Here is a 17,329-nt window from a genome sequence, read left to right as displayed (position 1 = left end):
GGATGGGGTCGTCTGGAGGGTGTGGGCATGAGGTCATGGCCATCAAGACCCCTGAGGGGGTAGCAGAGCAGCCTCTAGTTCAGCTCTTCCTCCTTTCGATAAAAGGAAGGGCTCCTGTGTGTTACAAGGTCCACCCAGGTTCAGTTGTTACAGGGACCCAGGCGGGTGTGCAGCCCCAGACCAAGCCCCAAGCCCCAAGGCTGGAGTGACTCCCCCAGGCAGGGGGCATTCCTCACTCTGGGAAGCATTAAGGCCTTGCCCACCCTCCCACCCCCACCCTCCCCCCAACCCACTCTGCAAGGGGCCTGATGCCAGGCTTTATTAGCTTCTGGGTAAGTAGGCCTCTTGGCTCAACTCCGGTTGGCCAGTAATCTTATCATCTGATCGGTACTTGAAGGAACCTATGGGGCCATTGCAGCGAGATGTGCTCCACGTGGCTAAGTGAACTACCCTCTTATAATGAGACTTCCCGCCGTGGCTGACTTCTCATCCAGGGCCTGGTTCAATTAGGAAGGTCTCTCATGGAAAGTTAGTTCCGAATGACTTGTTTCAGGGATGGGGAGACTAAGGCCAGAGAAACCCCTGACCCCAGTTTCCAACGAAGGTTAGCCTCAGCTTCCTTCCCCGCCCAACCTGAGTTCCAGGCAGTGGGGCAAATACGGGGAGCAGCTGAGCCCCGAGTCCTGGGCGGTGGTGAGGGCAGCTGACTGTCACAAGTCACAGTGGGGATGGGGGTGGGCTTGCCTTGAGCTTCTGTGTGGTGCTGCCCACCGCCTCTCAGATGAAGCCACCTCTCTGCCTTCAGAGCCACATTAAAAAGCGTCATCACTGTGGCTGCCATCAGGGGAGCAATTACTGACCACGGGCACAATGTGCTTCCTACACCCAGTGTCCTTTCGAACTTTCGAGACCCCCAGAGGAGGGTGCTTGATGCTGCATTTTTTGTGTGTGAGTAGCGGCTCAGAGAGTTGGAAAACGTGCCCAAGGCCTACAGCCAGGACTGCTGATATGATTCAGTGCTGGCCTCATTTCTACCTGGAATGCTGGATCTAAACATTGCAGTGGAGGGTGTGGAGGACAGTAGACAGTTTTTCCCAAGGTCTTTCATGCCCAATTCTCCTGCGCATTCCCCGCCCCTTACCTGTTCACAACACTTGTCACTCAGAATCTTTGACTCCATCTCCATTGTCGTCCGTCCGGGAGTGAGTGAGGCTGGAGAGAGCAGGGGATGGGGTCCAGGGCTGGGGGAGGGGCCACGGGCAGCGGAGGATTCTTCAGCTGCGGGAAGGTTTGGTTTCCTCTGCCACTGCTGTCCCCCTGCAATTCCGGCTCCTGGAGATAATGGCTTTTCCAGGGCTTCTGAGCTGTTACTCATCTGAGACCTTCACCTTTCCCCTGACTGGAGATGAAGAAAACAAGGTCCACGGTCCACTCCAATTCCTTTCAGAGAGGGTTTCTGTTTGGAATCCCAGAAGGAAGTTGTGTGTGTATGTGTGTGTGTATGTGTGTGTGTGTGTGTGTGTGTGTGTGTGTGTGTTTTGTTCTGTGTGGGACAGGTCGGGGAGGAGGGTAAGGAAGAATTAATTTATGAGCCACTCTAGGGAAATAGAAGCAGAAAAGGGAGAAGGGTAAAGCTGGGAAGGTGGAGAAATAACAGGCTTTCCAAGGTGACCCTGCCCTTAAGAAATGCCTCCAGGTTTTTAGCACAATCTGCATGTGTTCCCGGAGGTGGAGGTGGGGGTGGGGGTCGGGGTGGAGTGGGTGTGTGTGTGGTTTCATTTGTGAACCTGTGCAGGGGCTGAGTTCTGGGAGTGGCCCAGGAGCAGCCCAGTGGGAGGTAAGATGGATTCAGAGAGAAACCTGAGCGCCTGCCAAGGGCCTGAGAGATGGTAGGAGGGCTCTGGTGGGTCTGGGTCTGGCTGAGTTCACCAAGTCCTCTCAGGGGTGGGGGCCAGGTGACCCAGTTACACGCTCCCACGTGAGGCAGGGTGTCAGTATTCAGCAATCCTATTTCTGTGCTCTACCCCTTAAATGGGGAATTTAGAAGCAACCCCATGTTTCCTAGTTGGTGGCTAAGATAGTCAACCACCCATCTTCAGAATTACAGTTTTGAAAATCCTGAGAGATAAACACATAAGAGAAAGACTTTTAGACCACGCGCTAGCTGCCAAATGCCTCATTTTTGTCCAGAGAGAAATAGGAAAATGTTTTAAAAGACCCATTGGCCACCCTGCCAACCCTTCCTTTCCTGAGACGTGCATTCCAGATCCCAGGAATCACATCTACGCCCACTTCTAGTGCTTCACTAAAGGATGCGATATTGGCTCATTTGGGTAGCTTCCAATCATGATGAATGGCCAGTGCAAGCAATCTATGAAGTCCAGAAAGAAAGGGGCTTCATGAATTATTTCTGATGCTAATTTGCAAAATGAAAAATCATAAACACTTTGCATGGAGAGGCGATTAGGGGATGTGTCTGATTTTGCCTCTCCTGCTCGTAGGCCTCGGTGTTCTCTACCGTGAGAGTTTGTGTGCTTCTCTGGGAGACAAATTGCATTTGGTCCTCAGCAGGTGGGGTCGATAAAGCCTGGGCCGTACATCCGGCAGTGTGATGGCCTCCTCAGCACAGGCAGGGTGTTGTAGCAGGACCCCCACCTTAATCAAAGAAAATCGAAGTCTCCCACTCCCGAGGAGCTATTTCTGGGGCTGCAGCATAGAACAGATGGATAAACCTTTAGAGTCCCTGATCTACATCTCCCCGCACTTTACTTATTCCCAAACCCTCATTCCTCTCCATCAAATATGTTTTGAGCTCTTGCTAAATACCGGGCACTGGGTCCTCCCGGCAGCCTGTTTTATGGACACCAGTAATAAGAACGAGCATTTTTTTTTTTGTACATTTATATGGTTCTGGGCACAATACTAAGTATTTTATGGACATTATCTCTTGCAATCATGGCCATTTTTATCCCCATTTTAGAGACGAGGAAACCAATTTAATATGATCCGTTACAGGTCCATAATCCTTTTTCTGAAACCCTAGGGCCTGGAGTGCAGAATTTGTGTGGTGCAGATTATATATCATATATTATGTGAGACCCCTAGTGCAGCAGCGCCAAATAATAAAATGCATCAATATTTATGCAAAGAGACGTTTAAACAGTCTCGCTCAGCGGGATAAGGATTATAAATAGCCTCATGTCATTGAGGGCCATGATGCCAATTGAATTAAAAAAAAATGTTTTTTTTGGTTTTCAGAGCTTTTTGGAGACATGGATAAGGGACTGCCACGTGTCAGGGCTCCCCGGTTTCATGAGTATCGGAGCTCGGTCTCCAGTCGCTGCCTCATTCCAAAGCCCATGTGTTTGACCACTAGCCACACTTCTCTCTCCAAAGTATAACTGACTTCTCTCATTTATAGCACAGGCCACTGGAATAACCTGCCGCTTCACTTTCCCAGGTCTGCCCTTGCCTCCACATTCATTCCCCACCCCAGCACTCCCCAGCCCCAGTGGGGCCTCTGAATGAAGTTGGATCAGGTGATAGCCCAGCTTTAGATGCTTTTGTGGGTCCCCACCCCCTTTCCGCACCTTCCCAGGCTCTGTCTGCCCTGCCCACCCCGCCCTTGTTCCCGTTACTAAGTTGAGAGAACTTCACTATTGATTCTCATTTATGTTTTTGCTTTTGTCTTTTCTTCAAACACAAGAAGCTTTTTCTCCTGTCATAGTTGCTGTCCCAAATATTCTCATGGCACACTTTTCACCCCTCTCCATCCTGTCTTCGTTCCTTCAGAAGCTTCAGTCACTTCCCCAGTGAGGTCTTCCCCGGCCACCGAATTAAAGTACTTCCCAACCTGCTGTTTCCTACCCAGCACCCCTACCCCTTCAATCACAATTCCACGCAGCAATCAAGAAATACTCATGCGCTTACTATGCACCAGTCGTTTACTTGCTGTGGATGTGGAGGGGAAAGGCTGGGTGGGGGCGGGAAGTGCGTGAGCCTAGATTGTCAAGGACTGAGCAGTTTCCCCTCTGAGCACAGGGCATGTAGTCAATGTATTAAGGGAATCAAAGCCAGGAAATGGATGGTTCCTTGCAGACACTTGCTGAGAGGTGGGCCATCTGAGTACCGGCAGCTGGCAGCCATGGGAATCACTTCCAGTTACTCCCTCATGCCCCCCATTCATGGCGGACCTCATGATCGTCCAGGTACTTATTCCTCTGAGCCCCAGAGTGGCCTTAGCATCCTTCCCAGCAGAAGAGCCCTGTCAATTCATCAACCTGGCCTGATTTGCCATTGCAGACCTATGCAATTTAAGGTAGAGCACACTCCTTAGCTCTAGTTAAATATTCATAAACATTTCCTTTTAGAGAGGATATAGGTGGAAGCATTTCTTAAAAACTGTATCTTGCTCTATATTTATTGAGTCTATTTCCCCCCCCCCCTTTTTTTTTCTTTTCCCAGGAGAAAATAATGAATGTCAAAGGAAAAGTGATTCTGTCAATGCTGGTTGTCTCAACTGTAATTGTCGTGTTTTGGGAATATATCAACAGGTAATTATGAAACATGTTGAAATGATGTAGATGAAAGTGACTCTGATCTGCTAGTGTTAGCCAAGTCACCAGGTTGAATTAAAGGGAGATTTAACTGAAACCATCAAGAAGAGATTCCACCCTTCCGGCGCCCCTGAGCCCTGAACTGTCTTTATAAGCCTTCGAGCTCCAGGTACCCTCTGGCTAATTCACTATCTTCCTTCCTGCCATGTTCCCAATGTCTTGATTTTTGTACTTAGGCAGGCTAAGCACAGAAATAGTAAGGTCTTATTAAGCCCAAAATGTAATTTAGAATTACCCATATGGCCAGATATAGAAATTACCTTTAAGAAACTTCAGACACAAATTCCATGAGAAATCCACCCTGGATTTTGCAATCCTGGATATTTGCAGAGTTTAATGGAGCAACTCAAGTTGTTGACTTTTGTTGCAAAATACACTTGAATCACTGGTGATTCATTTGTGCCTGGCTGAAACTTCCTTTCTTTTCTAACTCTGGAAAGCAAAGGGAATGAAACATTCCTGAGCGCATTCACCCAAACGCACTGCTTCTGTGCTTTTGGAAACTACAGTGCCTCAGAGATTCCAGCTGGAGAGGCTTCTGATAGAAAGAGGGCTCCGCAAGCAGCTGCAAAAATGCACGATGCCTTTGACTTCAAAGGCCCTGGTACAGCTCGTCCAAAAAGTCCATCGTACAGCTAGCTCTAGGCAGGGAGAGCTGTCCGGGCACCACTAATATGCTCATGGTGAAGTGTTTTAGTAGCCCCCACATTTCACGACGACAGCCTGGATTAACATGCGAATGTCTTCCAATTCTTAAATTCTAAGATGAGCCACAGGACCATTGTGGCTACCAAAAAAAGGAACTGCACCTTGAGGTCCATCAGTAGAAGAATAGCTCCAGAATTTGGGAGTCTTCCCCCTACACCCTGGGGTGCTGCATAATCTAACTGCTTTGGGAGTGTCATTCTAAACAACTCATTTTAAGAAAAACAAAATGAGTGTGACCAAGTTAGGAGGCCTACAAACCAGGTCTTTCAAATTGAGGAAACTGGGGGTACTTAGTCCAAAGAAAAGATGAGTCAGAGTTAGGTGAAGGGACCCTGAGCCTGCTTAGGTACTCCAGGGCTGAGTCTGCAGTGAGGGCTGCCTGGGGCTGGTCCTGTGCCACCACTTATCCCCTCGGTGACTTTGGGCAATTTACGCAGCCACTCTGTTCCTCATTTTCCCTATTTTTAAAAGTGGTGATAGTGCCCTAACCGGTTCGGCTCAGTGGATAGAGCATCGGCCTTCGGACTCAAGGGTCCCAGGTTCGATTCCAGTCAAGGGCATGTACCTTGGTTGCAGGCACATCCCCAGTAGGAGGTGTGCAGGAGGCAGCTGATTGATGTTTCTCTCTCATCAATGTTTCTAACTCTCTATCCTTCACTCTTCCTCTCTGGAAAAAATCAATAAAATATATATATTTTTTAAATGGTGATAGTAACAGTACCTGCTTCATAGGATTGTTGGGAGGATTAAATAAGATATTGAGTATAAAGCAGGTGGAGCAATATCTGGAACTTAATAAGCACTCAAGAGATGCAAGCTGCTATGTTCATCGTCTTCATCATCATCACCATCACCATCACCATCATCCTCTCCTCCAGAGGCAGACTAGGACAGGGGATTTTGGTAGATGGCAGGAAGCTCTAGCAGTTCCAAGAATCCAACAGAACAAGTAACCTTTGGGGTCCTGCCCTGAGTTAGGATGCTTGTGTGGGTAACCTTCAAGCTGTGAGTGCTTGATTGGATAACCGTGGTGCTTTGAATTGCAGCCAGAGTTGTGTTTCCATATTTTGAGGGTTCACAAATTAAATTATTGGAGCCAAAGGCACAAATGTGCATATTGGTAATAGCATCCCATAAAGAGGGCCACTTTGCAGTGCCGGGCACAGACTTTGCTCAGTAGTCGGGGCAGGTTCTGGCTGCTCTTCAGGCCATGTGGCACCCAGACTGTGGCCACATCATTCTTCAATGTGCAGAGTCTGCTTGCATACCTGCAAGGGGCTTAAAGGGCAGCAGATCCTTTGCCACCTTATGAACTGGCTGTGTGATGATTGGAGGTGAGCTGAGGGCACTAACCTTAGACAGGTGGGCGGTGATGGGCTAAAAAGGGTTTTAAAATAACTGAACACATCAAACGATTAGTAAATAAAACTGCTGTCAGCAGCGCATCGGAACAAATGTCACCCAGGACAGCGTTTTGATGCTGGATGGAAAAAAAAACCTTAGAATTTTAGAGCCAGAGGAAACTTTAAAAGTTACAGTAAAAGAATGATGATGATGATGGCGATCATGCTGATAGCAGCTTCCAGTTACTGAGTGTTGGTTTGCGAGTCCTAGGAACTGTGCTGTGCACTCCCTCCGGCTCTTACTCCAAGTTTCTAGCTGAGGGAGGAACAGTGTGTCTCTGAAGCTCTGAGCTGGATGCGGCATTAGGCTCTGCAGTCATTTTGTTTTCTGGGGGAAGAAGGTAAATCCTGGGTGAGGGGTGGCTGGGCCGTGGTGTTCCTGAGGAGATGGCAGGAGGGAACCCATCTGTGAGCCTCTCTCCCTCGTTGAAGCCACAATGAAGAGCTGTCGTCTTTTTTATTTACTAAGATTTGAGTCTCCAGAGACCTCCTTACTGGGTAAATACTGACGTGACTGCAGTGCAACTTCCCATTATCCTGAGGTCATTGGTTTTAACTCAAAGGAAGGTGGAAACCTAGGAGTAGCTAAAACCAGGCTCTCAACTCAGCCCGGGGCTTCAGTGATAATGGCTGCAAAATAGCTTTTCTCAGAATTAAAAGTAACATGATATGTTTTTCTTTCCCTTTTGCTTTTAGCCCAGAAGGCTCTTTCTTGTGGATCTATCACTCAAAGTAAGTGCTTTGAATTCTAGAGGTCTCTGGGATGGCCCACGGCCACTCCTGCACCTCCTACAGTCCGTTCTTAACCTGGCAGCTGGTGATGGCGCTGTGCTCAAAGGTGGAGGGCAGAGGCGGGTCCCCAGAGATCTGGAGAGCATGCCTCTGGCCTCCTAGACATGCCTTTATAGAGCCATGGCTGAGTTTTGCCCTTGCTTCTTTCTCATGAAGGGTTTCTTTAAGTGGTGTCCTTCACAACATTCCTACCTTTCCAATAAAGAGAGTCAGGGTGGATAATGGTTCCTTCTGCTAAATTTCTTTGGGAAAAAGGATCATGGAAAAAAGTTTGGAACTCTGATGAACTAGTGCAGTGGTCGGCAAACTCATTAGTCAACAGAGCCAAATAGCAACAGTACAACGATTGAAATTTCTTTTGAGAGCCAAAATTTTTAAACTTAAACTTCTTCTAATGCCACTTCTTCAAAATAGACTCGCCCAGGCCGTGGTATTTTGTGGAAGAGCCACACTCAAGGGGCCAAAGAGCCGCAGTTTGCCGACCACTGAACTAGTGGGTGTATTATTATTATTGTCATCATCATCGTTGCCAGTAAGAACTATGTAAGCCTTCATTTTTCTATCTTTGGCTTGGTTGCCAGGAAGCCCAGAGCAATGTGGTTTGCTTAACTGCTTGTACTTTCCTCAGGCTTCATTTCTGATACAGCTTATCTCGTGGCATTAGGTCTGGGTTTTTATGCTTACAAAATGCCATGGGATCTTGGCAGTTTTCCCAAACCCACTCAGCCAATAATATTTCAGCTACAAATGAAAATAGAGGTACAACCTTTATTCTTGAGAGTTGCTGGGATGACCAGGGTCATGTGAAAATACGTACCTGAATGACTAAGTAAATGTTTCTCTTTCTGTTCCCTCTTGTTTGTTTTATTCTGGTATTATTTCCCTGGTTATTGTAACTGTAGTTCTTAATCATAAACAATCTTAAATGCTTCCTGAAAGTAGATGAGCTTTCAAACAGGTTTCTTAATATTATCATGTCTGTTCACACCTGAGCGCTCAATTTGTCCCAACAAAAGGCCTTACATTGCCTGGTTTCCCATTTCCCCTCCCCCAGAAGGGCCCTACCTTGGGGAGACTCTCAAGATGAGTGTGGAAACTTCTGCATGTAGTTGGGGAAGGTGGCTTCTGATTATAGGTTTCTGAGTTTCTGGTTCAGAGACCCTCAGATATCTGCAACACATTAAAAAGATCATACGCCATGATCAAGTGGTATTTATTCCGGGGATTCAAGGTTGGGACAATAGCTGCCAAACAATAATGTGATACACCACATAAGCAGAGACCCTCAGATTTCCGAGGCTGTGACTGCTGACTTTGTAGCAACCCGAGTTCTCCTAGTTAAAGCAAAAGAAATCATTCTTGGAAAGGTGCTCTGTTTTCTTTATTAAGGTCACAACCTGTTAAATTTATTTTCAACTTAGAAAGCTCTTTTATGTATGCTATTTCATTTAGCTACCTTCATGGTAGGCTTATTATTGTTGTTATTATTATTATTGTTATTATTATTATTATTCAGGGTGGGGAAAAGTAGACTCACAACTATAAACTTACTTTTGCCCCACCTGTATTAGTATTATTATCTGACTTTCCAGAGGAGAAAAATAGAGATTCAGAAAGGGGGAAATGGCCTATCATAGCCATACAATAGTAAGTGGCAGGTCCAAGACCTGAGTATTACTGTCCGTCATCATGGTCCCGCCCCCCCCCCCCCGCCCCCCCCCATCATTCTCTTTCTCTCCTCCTGCCCCGGGGGCTCCCTGGATGACGAGCGAGTGCTGGGGCTGTTCCAGGAGGAGAGGTCTGGGCACTGTCAGGTCTGGCCTCTCTCATTCACCCAGAGCAGCTTCACTTCTGTCTGTTTTACCAGCTGACAGTTTTTAAATTTTTGTTTAATCATTTTCTGTCATAAAAAGAATTTGGAAAAACCCCAATCTGGGACTGCCTCATTTTCTAAAAATGTTATTCATCTTTTTCATTTCTTAGAAACCCAGAACTTGGTGACAACGGCAATCAGAAGGGCTGGTGGTTTCCGAACTGGTTTGAAAATGGGTAAGGCTATGAGACACTGGTCTGTGTTTCCACCTACTGAACATGTGTAGAGTCCAGATAAATAGTGTCATGGCCATGGCCGTCTCAGTCACTCATGTTCCTGGCTTACTGAAATCATACAAGGAATCTATTTCATGGTTGGGAATGGAACATTAAAGGTTTTTGTTTTTGTTTTTTAAGTTGGGGGTGAGTGGGGCTTGGGCTGAAGTTCAGGTTGTAGGAAAGATTATCATAAGATAAAATGTCCTTATGTGGACTATTTGATAAAATTCTCCCGCCCCTGAAATAATCTGAGGGCTGTTGTGTCATTAAACTGCTAACTATGCTGTCTTGAATCATCATAACAAAGATGGATACTGTGCCTTTTCATCCAAAATATGTCCTTATGAATAACCGTTTAGTATTATGAACCTTCTCCTGCCAGTCACTGACTTCCTGACACCATAGATGCCCTCCCTGCCTTACTCACCCTGCTTTCCCTTTGTACATAGGACCCACAATTCCCAAGAGGAAGAAGACATAGAGAGAGAAAAGGAAGACAACGAAGAGCTTCAGCTCTCCGACTGGTTTAATCCAGAGTAAGAGTGTCCCTCATGTGCAGTAAATCCATGGGTCAGCGGGAGGTGGCAGGGGGCTGTGTAGGCAACCGTGCCACTGAGAACATCCCTCAGTGGGGAGACAGAATCTTAGACCTTTAACGACAGATTAGATGAGAAACAGAGTCTGGATGTTTTGACTCAATTGCTGGAACAATAACACGGTGACTGGCCAGTGGTAGCAGGTGAATCACAAAATACTCAGCTGTGGTCTTAGAGACGGCATGTTGTGGAAAGCCACAGGATGGAGAGTCAGAGCAAGAAAAATCTCTCTGAGATTCAGTTAAACTCATCTGTAAAATGGCAACGGTGATGCAAAATCTCAGGGCCACGCATGCATCCTTTCAGCAAACATGCAACAAATGTTTACCCAACACCTATGATAGGCTAACTGGTGTTTTTCAAACTACCGGTCACTCTCCATTACTATGTTCAGATAGTAGCTTAATGGGTCAATACCAGCTTTTTTCAAAAAAATTGAAAATAAATAGGCAATCAGAGGGCATAACAATGGGGATTAGGTTTTAACTTATAAATTGGGGGGTGGGAGGGTGGAGCACACAAGCAGTGTGTCCCATCTATTAGCAGTACCCAAGCTCAGCAAAAGATATATGGTGGAGATGGAGGATGAGAAGCCATCAGAATACAGGTGGCAGTGGGATCTGTAAGCCTGACTAAGGCCACCCTCTAATGAGGGTGGCACACTTTTACGGTGACACTTGTGCTTTGCTGAACAGGATTTGAGTGGCGGGTCAGAGCTGAATTACTAGGAACAGAGAGGAGGGTCAGATGAGGGCCACCAGCTGTCATTCTCTTCATTCTCCCCCATGCATGGCTCAGCTTCTCTCTAAAGGAACGGCGAGCAGATATTTAAAGAATATTGGTTTGAAGCGGCACCAAATTTAAGCCTTCTCAGGGCACCAGAGTGCGTTTCTCACCTAAATGACTAGACTAACAATGGAATAAACAAATAAATATATTTATATAAATGTATTCTTTTCTGTAAACTACCTAAAACATCACAGTATGTTGTGTATACATTTCTACATCAAGATCTCTCAGCTTCTTTGACACCAGATCCTCGTACTTTTCCTCCTACTCCCCATTCTCCCTTCTGTCTCCTTGACAGGGGCTTCTCCGTTCCCGCCTTCACAGATGAGAGCTTCTGGAGGTTGAGTCCAGTATCCTCATCTCTTCTTTACACACCATCTTCCATGTGCTCTCATCCATTCCCAGGGCATTAGAGACCACCTGTGTGAGACTGATTCCCATGTATATCTTTAGCCCAAAGGTTTCCTCTGAGCGCTGACCGTGTCTAACTGCCTGCCTGCTGTCTCTGCATGTCTCACGTGATCCCACCCCACACTTGTTCTCGTTTCTTATCTCAAGCCAGGGTCTGGGACAACTCTCTGATTCAGTCTCCTCCTCCACCCATCCTACAGTCTAATTCATTAACGTGTTCTGTTAATTCTTTCTCCAAAATTCTTCCCACATCAACTTAATCTGCATTTCACAGCCCCCACCCTTGTCCCTGTTGCCATAGGCTCTTTGCTGGGTCTCTCCAGCAGCTGCTGCCTAGAAGGAGTTCACTAAGTAATGTGTGCATTCCACATCTTTGTTGACCTGCACAGTTAATGGAATTTTAACACTTCCTCCACCCAACACTTGGATAGATACCACAATGTTCCCATAAATGAGTACATACAATGAAAAAGCTACCTCTCTCACAAGTGAGTATAGGTTTTGGTTCTGGAGCCCTTTTAATTTGTGGGACGCCTTTGGCCTATACTGGTGAACTCGGTGGGTACCCTGCTTGGAAGGTTTTGGGGGCAGCTCCGAGTCTTTCCCAGCAGCACTTCCCCTCCTTTTAGAGCCCCATCTTTGTGACCTTGAACATGTTTGGCAGTTGAGAGTGGCAAAGGCTAGCTCTTGCACATGTGTGGCCTGCCGTCTGTCACTTCTTGTTTGCAGGAGGGAGGTTTGAGGGTTTTGATGACTAAGACACCTTGATACAGAGGTTCATTCAGGAAACTGATCTCATCCTGTCCCCCATCTCCTCCCCACCACTGCCTGCAAGTCATCTGGCTTCTTTTCTTAGTCAAGGCCGCTGACTTGTGGAATTTAATAGTTAACAGATGGGAAATAGGACATTTTTAATTAAACATTAATTTTTAATAGTGCTACTTTTTTTTTTTTTCTTTTCCTGCTCAAAGGAACTTTCCCAGCCAAGTAACCAAACTGAGCACTGGTTTTCTGACTCAGTCTTTCTAGAAGTTGTGGCCTGAGTGGTCATGCAGTTGAAGAGTGTGCAGCAGGCTGGCCACCTGTCAGGACTGAGATTCTCAAGGGGTAGTAGGGGGTGGGGAGTTCTCATTTCTCTGATCCCCGTGCTCAGCACTGGGCCTGGTAAAGGAGAAGGAACTTCCAAAATGTATATCGAGAGATTGAGTGCCCTGGTTTGGCCCCTCCTATAAATTAAATGGCTAAAGACCAAGTTCCTTTCTCCTATCCTACCCCTACTTTATTTGTAAAATGGAGATGACGACAGCATCTATTTTATAATCCAGGGTAAGGATTAAATGAGGCAGTGAAAGTCAAGTACTTAGCCCCTGTGTAGCATAAGTATTCACTACACCAGTTCCCTTCCTTTCCTCCTCCTCTTTTCCTTTTTAAGAAATATTACCTGCCTACCAGATGTCCAGTTCCTACACAACTGCACGACTTAGGCTGGGTCAGAACTGTTAAAAGGTCCTTGACACGCTAAAACAGGACTGCAGTGAGGTGACAATGCATGGGAGAGTTTAAGTTCAGAAATGTTGGCTATGGCAGTGGTGTGTGTGTGTGTGTGTGTGTGTGTGTGTGTGTGTGTGTGTGTTTTGAAATTCTGTCATTCAACAAAGCTGGGGGTTTTGTGTGACTAAAGCATCACATAAGCTTCTAAAAACAAAAGGAGGGAAAGCTCATTTCTCATTCTCCAGTGATAAAACTACTGAAGTCGCTAAATTGAGTGTAAGTAATGGCAGACCCAGGTTTTAGCCCCAGCTTCATCAGTATAGCAAGTAAATGGCCACATAAGAAGTGATATAGGGTGGTGGCTCAGGGCGCAGACTCCAGATTTAGCCTATCTGGGTTCAAATCCCATCTTTGCCCCTTACTAGCTATGGGACCTCAAGCAAGTTATTTAACCTCTCTGTGTACAGTTTCCTCATTCATAAAATGAGAATCAAAATAACATCCACCTCTGAAGGGTGAAACTCTTAGCACAGTACCTGGTCCCACAGGAAGTGCTCAGTGTGTGTTAGTTACCATCATCCATGGCCAACTATGTGGCCTTGAACAAGTTAACAAACCTTTCTGAGCCTTGGTTTTCTTACCTGTACAATGGACATACTACATGGCAGGCCTGTTGCAAGGACCAGAAGAGAAAATGTATGAGAAGGTGCCTGGCACAGGTTAGTGCAGAATCCAAAATAGCTTCTTTCATGACTGAAGAATCTGTCCTCCATGTGGCCAGCACATCTCTTATGAGGGCAGAGCTGAGTCTCAATTTGAGACTCCAGACAAGATGAGGAGGGTCGGGAGAGCAGCCTGAAAGTGCCCCCCACCTCTGGAGGCAATCCCAGCTGTGCAGGGGGGAAGAAGGAAGCAAGGCACAGGGCTGGGGTGGGAGGGCAGTCAGCTTAAGAATTAGAGGGCAGAGCAAGGTGACAGAGGAGTAAGAGGGATGAGGACCAGTCTGCTGAGGTTCTTTTTCACTCTGGGGCTGGGGCTGGAGTTGGGACGAGGTAGGATTGATCCAGCCTTGCCCATCCTCACTGAGGAGAAACCTGGCTTTGCTGATGGGGTGGGGGCAGTTTTATGAAAACCTGCCCTTACCCATGTGCGATTGGGGGTTGGGGGAGAGTTCTCATGGCGCTGATGTATGTATTCTATGTGCAAGCCATCTCCCTAATAGCCTCCCCAGGGCCACACAGCTAGCAGGGACCTGACTATGGGGGCCACCAGGACTTTGCCCCCAACACTGGCCTTCTCCCTGCAATGGATGAAGTATAAGCCAATGCCTAGCAGGGTCAGGCCTGTGTGTGCTGGAGTTTACATAGAAATGTCTGTTTCAGTCTCTGCTTCCCAAGGGGGGAAATGCTGCTACTTCCTGAGCAAAAGAGGGTCAGAGCTGAGTCTCCACCGCCCGCTCCGGGCTGAGTCCCAGCCTCGAGCTGGGCCTCAGCTGCTCCTGAGCCTTTCTGCCTTTACCTTCAGCTTGTTGTAGCTCTGACATTGCTTCCTGTGTTTGTGTTGGCTTTGCCAAGTTCCTTTCAAGTGTTCTGAGTGCAGAAAGCATGCTTTTCCCCTCCTCTCTGTGCTCCTAGTCAGGAGGCCCAAGGTCTGAGCTGGGTGCTCCAGCCTGGGCTGGAGGGGCCTCTACTGGGTCCGTTCTTTTCTGGGAGGACTCTCTCCTTGTTTGTGAAGTAAATAACAACACCAGAATCCCCTAGTCTGGGGTCCTTTTGGGCCTCTAACCAGGTTCCTACTCAGAAATCCTTTTCTGGTGAAAGGCACATTGAAATGGTTTTCTCTCTTTCAGCTCATTGCCCTTTCTCATCACCCTGTGTCAAGGATCAGGTCTTTCTTAGGCTCAGATGGTACCCACAGGGATAATAACACCCAGAGAGGCCACTATGGCTTAGGAAAGGCTGAGGAGATAGGAAAGAAAATTAGGAGGAAAAAGAGAACAAGGAAAGCAGGAAAAGGGAAAGAGAATATGAGATGAGCAGGGAAGATCCCCATAACGGCCCCCAGGGGCACCTAGGCCTCCCATCCCACACCCGGAAGAGGCTGCCCCTGAAATGTCTTATGACCCAGCCAGGATTCAGGGACAGTGACTGCAAATCCCAGCCGAGCCCAGGTTTTCCGCAGTCTCTGCCCCACCTCAGCAAAGCCGTCCCCACTTACAGGACTCTGTGTTTTGTCACCAGGAAACGGCCAAAGGTGGTGACAGTGACTAGTTGGAAGGCACCTGTGGTGTGGGAAGGCACTTACAACAGAGCCATCTTAGAAAATTACTATGGCAAACAGAAGATTACCGTGGGTTTGACGGTTTTTGCTATCGGAAGGTAGGTATCACTATTAAACTTGACCTTGACTTCTTGTTCCAACCGTCAAAATGTTTGTGAGGGTCTCCCTGGGCCTACAGAGGCTGTTCATGACTTGTTTGAATGGTCAGATGGGAGGATGTTATAATGGGACCATTTCAGTCTCATTTCTGCTGTGAGACCCTCAAAAAATGAGGACAAAAACCATATGAGTGGACTCCTTCCCACCTCAAAGTGAGGTCTCAGGATATAGGTAAAAATGTCTGCTACACACACTGAGCCCAGAGTGTACAGCTCACCCACAGCCACCTTCACCCCGATCTACATGGCTTTCTCTGGACATTCCAAAAATGCCAGCAGTTAGTGCATCGTTCTTTCTTTCCATGCTCTCAAGACCCAGGACCAAGGACAGAAGCTCTTAGAGCAGGTTCTCAGTGATCTAAGTGTGGTGGTTTTCCACGGAGGAGCTGGCCGACCACTCTTCCTTGGGTTCCTCCTGGAGGACTTAGGCCCGCAGAGATTTGGCTGGCCAGAACTTCCTCTTGTAAAAGTTGGATAGGTTCCTCTTTCCGCTTCCATTTCCTTGTTTAGAATGTTTCTCCCCGCCCTAACCGGTTTGGCTCAGTGGATAGAGCGTCGCCTTCGGAATCAAGGGTCCCAGGTTCGATTCCGGTCAAGGGCATGTACCTTGGTTGCGGGCACATCCCCAGGAGGGGGTGTGCAGGAGGCAGCTGATCGATGTTTCTCTCTCATCGATGTTTCTAACTCTCTCTCCCTCTCCCTTCCTCTCTGTAATCAATCAATAAAATGTATGTATTTTTAAAAATAATGTTTCTCCACAAATTTCAATCATTCTTACTTGAAATTGGTAGCTCGTAATATTGGTTTTAAATTATAATGCATTTCACTCTTTTGGAGATTTCCCCCCCCCCAAAAAAAAAAAAAAAAAAGCAAAAGTTCAATTTTCCTCTTTCTTTCCCATCCCCACCCCCCAGCCCCATGTCCTGGCTTTCTCATCAGTACCTTTTCTGAAAGCCATGTGGAAAGTTGACCCCTTTGCTCAGTACAAAGAGTTGAAGGTCCAGGTTGATCTGAGCTCAAGCTCTGCCCACCATAGCACCTAAAGGAGATCTCTGTAGATCTGATAGTCCTCCTAAGTCCCAACCCAGAGGTCAGAAGCCATCGCCGGCACCATACCGATTAAGTCCTAATGTCACTAACTGTATTGATCCCAGGGACCTAGGTAGCATCTCTAACAGAAAGAGGTAGCTGTAGTTTTGACATTTTTACTAGAAGAATCAGTATTGTTGAGTCGGGAGCCAATGCTTACCCAGCTCACCTAATCCTCTGGCACTAGAGGGGACAAGCCAGCCATGCTGCAGGTTGATTTGATCCTGGTGTTTCCAAAGAGAACAGAACTGCTCCACATGACTTCAACCAACAGTTATGTCAATGAAAGAAACATCTAAACCTATAAAGAATTTTTATAGGATTTTATTTGACCCAAACTGATGACAGTTGTCTGGAAGCAAGACCTCAAATGTTCTGGAGAATGACAGTTTTGCAGTTTCTTTTATGCATTTGAAATTAAGGAGGGAACATAAGAAATGTTACATGAGGGTGGAAGAAAGCATGGTGTATGGGATAGTTAAGATTATGTGCTCTCTTGAGGGTGGGACTCTTATTTCAAAGGTGTGTTAACCTAGAGGCACAGAAACAATGGACAGGGCTTGCTTAAAGTTAAAAATAAACCTTTTACTGAAGAAGTGATAGCCTGGGGCATGACTACCCACCATGATCTATCCAATTAGGAATTTATGATCTGATAAACTAGTTTACATTCTGTATAGCCCCCTTTTATGTCCACAGTTGCAACTGCAGAACTAAAGGGTAAATGACATGTCCAGTGAAAGCCCTGTGCTCTCCACTCTGAGGCAGGAGAGGAGTGTATTCATCGGCAGTAAATCTTCACAAGAGTGGATTTGGACTTTTAGGAGGTGTGATGTTTCGTTTATTTTCAAATAACAATGCAACCTCAGTGCTTCAATCTCTAAACAATGTTAGACCACACAATG

General features: G+C 46.7%; 1 protein-coding gene across 2 annotated transcripts in view; it reads left to right on the top strand.

Annotated features, from left to right (window-relative positions):
* GGTA1 (glycoprotein alpha-galactosyltransferase 1 (inactive)) overlaps positions 1-17,329 on the top strand; it is a 53,891-nt gene that overhangs the window by 31,158 nt on the left and 5,404 nt on the right. For both annotated transcript variants that reach the window (XM_079789795.1, XM_079789794.1), the window contains exons 3-7: positions 4,465-4,553; positions 7,424-7,459; positions 9,503-9,568; positions 10,060-10,146; positions 15,138-15,275. In XM_079789795.1, the coding sequence (XP_079645921.1) occupies positions 4,474-4,553; positions 7,424-7,459; positions 9,503-9,568; positions 10,060-10,146; positions 15,138-15,275 (407 nt within the window). In that variant the 5' untranslated portion in view covers positions 4,465-4,473. The remainder of the gene's footprint in view (positions 1-4,464; positions 4,554-7,423; positions 7,460-9,502; positions 9,569-10,059; positions 10,147-15,137; positions 15,276-17,329) is intronic.

The sequence above is a fragment of the Cnephaeus nilssonii genome, assembly GCF_951640355.1.
Source record: "Cnephaeus nilssonii genome assembly, chromosome: 14".
Classification (NCBI taxonomy): Eukaryota; Metazoa; Chordata; class Mammalia; order Chiroptera; family Vespertilionidae; genus Cnephaeus; species Cnephaeus nilssonii.
This window is presented reverse-complemented; position numbering and strand designations above follow the sequence as displayed.